Here is a 7,367-nt window from a genome sequence, read left to right on the forward strand (position 1 = left end):
TGTTCTTCCTGAAGCCTCAATTTGTGGTGTTTTTTTTTTTTTTATATATTTTGAGGGCAGCAGGCTGCTTGCTTCTTTGATGATACTTCTGGGGCAAAATGTCCCTAAGGAAAAAAAGCAAGCCAAGAAAGAAATGAATTTTTCCAATATGTGACCAAAGGTTTCAAGAGCCTGTAGTTAAAGTCAGGAGGAATCACTGATATACAGTACTCCTGGCTTTCAGGTGGCTCCTTTGAATGCTCAGGTATGATCCTAACAGCACTAGATATTATTAGGCAGCAATTTTTTAAAAAGTTTCAGCTAGAATACTTGCACTCCTGTGTAAGGGTGATTGGCTTCATGTGTTTCGTCAATCCCTTTGCCAATGCTGAATCTGCTTCAGGCTCACAGAGGACAAAGACTTTGGCAAGCTAAAAAAACCCAACTTTTTTGATTGCCTACTCCTCAGTAACTCTGGGATCTGGTCACCACTAGTGAGGATGGGGTGTTCTACTTTGACCACCCTCGTAGGACCTGCTGGCTCAACTTCTGGCTGCTCCCATCTCCCTTTGCTCATGTATAGAAGGAAGATAAAATTAAGGAAAAATGAGTTTCACCTTTATTGTAGTTGAATTCTTTTTATAATTGAGGTACTGCAATGCTATGAAGAAGATCTAGCAGCTGTGCCCAACTTGCTCTCAGATGGCTAATGCCATTGTGCTAGCCTTGGGCTGCACACCACAGGTTTGCACTAAAACTTAAGCTGTCACATGTCCCACACCCAAGCTGCAGGTGACATCCTGATGTTGGCAGTGTTTCCCCAGGCCCTCTGTCTCCACAGTGAATAGCCCTCAGAACTCCCTGATGGCCTTTTAAATGTAGGAGTCCCTTTAAAGTGTATGTGGATACACAGGCAGTGCCTCAAAGTGACAAACCCTGGGGAAACAATTGGTTTGTGTCACGGATGGAAGGGAGGTGTTGTGTTTGAAAGCATGTGCACTTGCCTCTGTGCTGATAGGGGTGGGCAGGCCCCATCTGGGTACATTGGATGTGGCCACCAGCCCCTCCATGGAGACCCCGGGCATGGGGAAGGGCTGAGGGTGGGAGGGAGGTCAGAGGGGCTGATGGATGGGGATTCTGTTTCACTAGCAGGGGAAGGTGCACCCTGGCCCCAGGGGAGGGAGGGGAGCTGGGAGGAGGTGTGGGAAGGGAATGGTATTTGCAAGCACAGAAGGTCACCACCGGTGAGAAAAGGAAGAAAGTGGCTAATTGCCATGCCAGTCCAGTTCTCCCAGGAGCCGAGCCCAAACGCTTGCAAACAGTATTCCCAGCCTCTAGCAGGTGGGAAGCCCTCAAGGTTTGCATCCTGGCTCCACTCTCCAGAGACAGGTAGACTTAAAAATATCAGCAACAGTCTAGAAAACCACTAGCAAAGAAGTTGGAAAGCCAGGTAGCTGTGAAGAACGGCAGGGTAGAGGAGGAAGGAGGGGGCTGACTTCTGCATGTGTGGAGCAGGAGGAGGAAAAGACACTGCTCAGAACTAATGTCTTGGTTACTTTTACTTTGATGTGGTGCAGAGCTGGCTGATGAATTGTGCCCTGGCCCAGATAGTCAGAGCTCAAGCTAGATGCAAGCTTTAAGCAAGCTGAGGACATCTATATCTGGTGGCAAAGCATTTTAAATTGCTGTCTGTGATTCAAGAACAAGCCAAGCCTCAGCTTTTTCACCACATGTCCCCGCTAGCATTTGTGGAGGACTGAGTATGACTGCTAAGGGGTGGTCACTGCCTGGAGCAGGAGAGAGGAGGGTTGCCCTTTGGACCTGCAGTTACCCCAGGGTGGGGTGGTTGGGTAACCATACCTTAGAGAAGAGCAAGTCATTTTGCACCTCTGGCTGCTAGTCACTGACATCCTCTTTCTCACAAACAGGGGGCTGAAGGGCTTACACTTTCCTCCAGCCCCTGCGCTCCCTCCCCCACCACCTTTAGAATTTGGGAGTTGGATTTTTTCATCCAAAACCTCCAACTTCATGTCAGCCTGACTCCATCTTTTGCTATGGTGTCATCCTTCTAACTTTTTCTAAGGACTTGCCATTTTATAGTAACACATACACATTTGTACATACATAACCTCTCCTACTACAAGAAAGTCTTGAAGAGCCAGCAGATACAGTACTGTGGAGCAGAAGAGGAAGGACACTCTTAAGCCCTTTAAGCCCTGTCATCTCATGGACCATCTACATGGGTTAGTGCATGACAAGATACAAGGCTGGTTGCCAGTCTGTGGTGGGGGTACCCAGTCTCTCAGGCCTGCTTCCACTAGCAAAAAGCTGCCACGACTTCACCATCATGCCCACGAGTAAGGACATCAGGCAGGTGCTGATTCCACTGCAAGGTGCCATGCATGACAGAGGTGTCATATGAGGTGCTGCAAATAGCACACAGCTCCCGCGGCTTCATTTGCCCATCTAGTTGGTGAGGTCAACTGATCCATGAGACTGTGGCTCCTGTTACCTGAGGTAACTACTTTAAAAGTCTGAGGCTGGGTGTTCCCCTATTTTCCATCCAGAAAGTGCTTTCCACTGAAGGCTGTCATTGGTCTCTCCCTGTAGGAACTATGTTTGTGCAAAGTTAGAGGAAAACTCTTCAGCTGTCATTTGAGATATTTAAGGCAGATGATTTAGGCAATTCACAGAAGCTTTCTCCCTGTGAAAAGGCTGTGTAGCTGAGACAACTGAATAATCTGGCCCTGGAGTAGTTATAATTACTTAATATTTTGTGTTGCCTCCCAGCCTGCTCCTCTGCATTTAATCTGTTAATTAGAAGCAGGTAATCAAGGATATGTTGAAAACATCTGCAGCAACTGTTGGCCTCATATTTCCTGCTCTGTCCACCCACTCATCAGCAGAACTGTATCAGTAGAGATCCTGAGCTTACCTTTCTAGGAACACCTCTCACCTGTGTAATGCCATAGCAGCGTGGAGGTGCTGCCTTTGAGTGCAGGCACAGAGAGAAGGTGCCTACCTCACGACAAAGATAGGTTGTGAATTTACACTATTATCAACTGCTTCACAGTAACTCCTCTAGTCTGGAGCTCTTACTCCAAAGCAGATTGAAAATAGCTCAGTGGAGAAGCAACATAGTGTCATCTCTCTTCTTAACCTTGTCCTGAAGGATACGAACTGTTTCTCTCTTGTCTTTTGATTTACAGCAATGCCTTCTCCTCAGCGTTTCAGTGGTGAGAGCATCATCATTTGGAGTGACCTTGACATTACCATCTCTGTGCCCTGGTACATCGGGCTGATGTTCCGAACCCGGAAAGTCAATGGCATGTTAATGCAAGCCAATGCTGGGGCTGCATCCAAGATCAACATTCAGGTAAAAATGTGGCTGCCTTGGGTCAGAAAATAATTAAGAAATCCTCCCCTGTCAGTGGATGTGGCCACATGAACTGTGTAGCTTCAACCACCCAAGTATATGCACACCAATAAACACAAAGTATTTCGTCAGCCATTTAAAAAGATCAGTGATCCGAAGATGATTGTAAAATTCAGATTGTCAACTTAAGATTATTTTTTTAAGCAGAAGTAGTAGTGTACATTAATATACATGCAAAAAATGTGTTGATTATTTTGGGGTTTTTTTTTGTCAGTAGGGTAGTTTAGAGTCTGAGTGTCCAACATGATATGAGGAGTTATTGCAAGTATTCCCTTCTTTACTCTTTGGGCTTTTTTACCTTTTGGGTTGTCTTATGAAAAGTTATTATCTTGCTTTCTGCCCCCTGCCGCATGAAATAGAAATATGTAGCCAAAAATAGACACAATTTTCTTTTTCAACAGATCCTGAACAACTACGTGCAGTTTGAAGTGTACAGTGGCCTGAGCCAGGTTGCTAGTTTGAAGATGAGCCAGTCACGAGTCAGTGATGGGGAATGGCATCATTTATTAATAGAGCTGAAGAGTGCTAAAGATGGTAAAGACATCAAGTACCTCGCTGTCATGTCCTTGGACTATGGGATGTACCAGGTAAAGCAGCAGCTTGACTTTGCCACTAAGCACTACAGAAAGGTTTCTAGGAGAAAGTGGGATAAAGGATTGTGGACAAATGCTTGGGCTGTGCGCCATGTTCTGCAGTGATTTGTGCCTAATGAGGTTATATTAATTTATTAAGCCTAATGACAAGATATCTTATGAACAAGTCTATAAAAAGTCACATTCATATGTCTAGCTCCTCACTGCTTGGATATTTTTTCTGTAATCTACTGTCAGCTACTGCTTGACTCCATCACTACAGAAAGCAGAGTGGCTGTGTCACAGAGGATGATAGCGCTTCTTACAGACTGTCCTTTTCCTCAACAGAGCACTGTGCAGATTGGAAACCAACTACCTGGACTGAAAATGAAAAGCATCATTGTGGGAGGCATCTCTGGAGACCAAGTCTCTGTTCATATGGCTGCATGCAGGTATGAAATGAGAAGTGTAGCAACAAACTTGTAACTCTTAGGAAAATACCCCTGTGAAATGTGGGGGTTTTCATCTATCCCTGAACATTTCTGTTTCCTCCGTCAAAATATCTAAGAATCAAAATATTGAAGTCCACCCACTATCCCAGGTACAAATCTGGTCTCACAACAGAACAGCATTTGAAAAAAAACCAACCTGTGTTTGGCTCATCAGGTGATGTGTCTTTGAAGTGTAGCCTCCTAGATCAATGGAAGTGGTAAAACACATAGTACTGGATTCTGAACAAAGACTCTCATTTTAAAATAATTGTTTTTTGTCACCAGGGAGTAAGAATGGGGGAGACATCTACAAACACAGCTACGCTTAACATGAAACAGGCTATCAAGATCAACGTGAAGGAGGGCTGTGAAGTGGATAACCCCTGTGATTCCAACCCGTGTCCCCAGAACAGCTACTGCAGTGATGACTGGGACAGCTACTCCTGCATCTGCGACCCAGGTAACCTGGTGACCATCCCATGCACTTGTCCAGGAGCTGGATCACATCTTCATGTCTTCATCAGAAGAAGAGCAGCAGCATGCTTAGAAATTGCTCTTCTTCTGATTCTTTCTCTTCCAATCACTATTATCTTTCTTAGTCTTACTGTAGCATCCTTGAAACTGCGGCCATGGACTCAGGATCATTTATTCTGTGCAACATATCAACCAAATAGACAGTCTGGGGAGCAAAAACGCTCTTTCCATGCACCTCCCCACCTTGTCTTTTTGTCTATTTTCTTTTTCCTTTTTTATTCCTTTTTCTTTTCCAGCCTTTTCTGCTGTTGAATTTCAGTCTCACACTCTGCATCCTAATCAAGACACTCTGAATGTTTTCTCTGTTTTGGTGCATGTAGCCAGCACATGCTGTCAGTGCCCAGCACAGTCACCTCCCATACATGCAGGGGGAGAATACAAAACTGTTTGTGACACATGCCCTGAATGTAAAACTGGGAACCAAAGGCACAAAGGTGCCTCAAGTATGTTAACAGACTGTCAGAAAAAAAAAGGTGCACTATATCTTTTTTTGCTGAAAAGGAAAAGAGTTCCTTCTTTCTAGCAGTGTCTCAGGGGGATCTACTGATTATTGAAGATGTGTTGTTAGTGTATAAGCTTAAAATAGATGTAATTTTTTTTCAGACATGCAAATCATAGATTACAATGGTTGCTGTAGTTTTATGACCTTGTCTCCCCAGGGTACTTTGGAAGAGACTGTGTTGATGTATGTAACTTGAACCCATGTGAGCATGTCTCCACATGCATGCACAAACCCAGTTCATCCCATGGCTACACCTGTGAATGTGGACAAAGCTACTATGGGCAATACTGCGAGAGCAAGTAAGACAGTTATTTTTGTTCTTGGCTTCTTCATCCTTCCAGGTAGCTGCTCCAGTTAGCTTTCCTGTTATAATTTGAGTGTTCATAGTAGTCGGTATTTGCAGGCTGCCTGTCCTTGGGCATTCCTTAGCTCTCTTCCTAGAGACCAGGCAAACCTCCATACACTCGGGCCTCTTTTCCTCATCAGCAACTCAGGGGCTCAATTAAGTGTGCTGTGTTACACAGCACTGCATCTGCCCTGTACCTTGTAGTGGGCTTGGCCTCAGTTTGCTCTTCGTCTCTCCTTCAGCTCCTCCAGCATACACCATCTTCCCCAGCACTCACACAGGTGGCCTGTGGCCAAGCAACCTGGCTTTGCAGTTTGGGTCCAGTCCCTGGGCTAGCAAAAAGCCATCTCTTCTGGACAATCTGGGAGGCCTATGTGGTGTTGCTGTGTGGGAGAAACGTGCTGATTCCCTCGTCCCTGGCATCCTGGTCTCAGATAAGCGTTCATCAGCCGGCCTTAGCCCCGAGTCGGTGCTTTGATTTACTGTAGCATGGGCCATTCATGATGTGCAAATGAAGTGAATTTGTCTGCCCATTTAGAAAGAGTTCATGTGCTGTTTCCTTCACTTTGAAAACAGCAAGCTTCTTCCTCTGCTTTTTGTTGTGTGGGCTTGTGAATGTCGGCCGTGCTGTTGCCAGATCCATCTTTCATTCCTCTGGAATTACTGGCACAGTCATTGTTCCTTGTCATTATCTGCTGACATCATGTCATGTATAGCATTGTGGTTTTTTGTATTATAAAGCATAGAAGTGCAAACCTGGCAATTATCAGAAAGAAAATTCAGCATATTCTTTGCATCAGATCTCAGACAGCTTTTCTTTCCTAAAATGAGCAGCAGGAAGGGGATTCCTTGTGCATTATGCTGATCATATACTCAGCAGTGTCATCCTTCTGGCTGTTGCTTCACAAAGACTTGCAGCTAGCAGAGGCCCTGGTCACTGTCCTGACTCCTTCCCTGAGCTCTTTTTGTCAGCACTGGTTTGGGACACAAACCTACTCACAAGCTTATCCAGAAGAAACAGACACAGTGAAAATGAGCATTATCCTTCAAGAGGGGTGGCTTTTGGGTTGCTACACAGCCTGCAATGACGTGTGCTGCTCTCCTTAGTCTGGATCCAAGCTGCTAGCCGTGCCTCTTCCATGTCCCTAGCTATACATCCTCATCCCCTGAGGCAGAGCAGGGCTTTTCCCACCCTCTGGTGAGCTGGCCGAGTAAGCCAGACTGGCTGAACGTGGTGACTTCTGTGTAGGGTGAGCCTGCAGCAAGCTGTGCACCCACACTGGTGTCCCTGTGGGTTGGACAGGCACTTCTGCCCACAGCAGGGCTGGGACAGGACCTCCTGGGGATGGGGGGTGGGATATAAAGTGCTGGGGAGCTGCACCCCAAGGCTGTTTGTGGCAGGAGGTAAACCAGGGCACAGGCTCAGCACCGCCTGCAGGTGCCCGAGCTGTTGAAGTGCTAGCACAGCCCAACACAGGCTGTCCCGCCTGTCCCAGACAGCGCTTTC

At 46.0% G+C, this 7,367-nt stretch overlaps 1 protein-coding gene across 1 annotated transcript in view; it reads left to right on the forward strand.

The window, feature by feature from the left end:
* The window catches only part of LOC103776689 (cadherin EGF LAG seven-pass G-type receptor 1-like), a gene marked incomplete at both ends in the record, with an annotated part of 44,424 nt that overhangs the window by 4,476 nt on the left and 32,581 nt on the right, over positions 1-7,367 (forward strand). The window contains 6 exon segments of the mRNA XM_008944211.1: positions 3,189-3,355; positions 3,817-4,002; positions 4,336-4,420; positions 4,423-4,439; positions 4,764-4,938; positions 5,672-5,813. Coding sequence (XP_008942459.1) covers positions 3,189-3,355; positions 3,817-4,002; positions 4,336-4,420; positions 4,423-4,439; positions 4,764-4,938; positions 5,672-5,813 — 772 coding nt within the window.

The sequence above is a fragment of the Merops nubicus genome, unplaced genomic scaffold, assembly GCF_000691845.1.
Source record: "Merops nubicus isolate BGI_N331 unplaced genomic scaffold, ASM69184v1 scaffold3527, whole genome shotgun sequence".
Classification (NCBI taxonomy): Eukaryota; Metazoa; Chordata; class Aves; order Coraciiformes; family Meropidae; genus Merops; species Merops nubicus.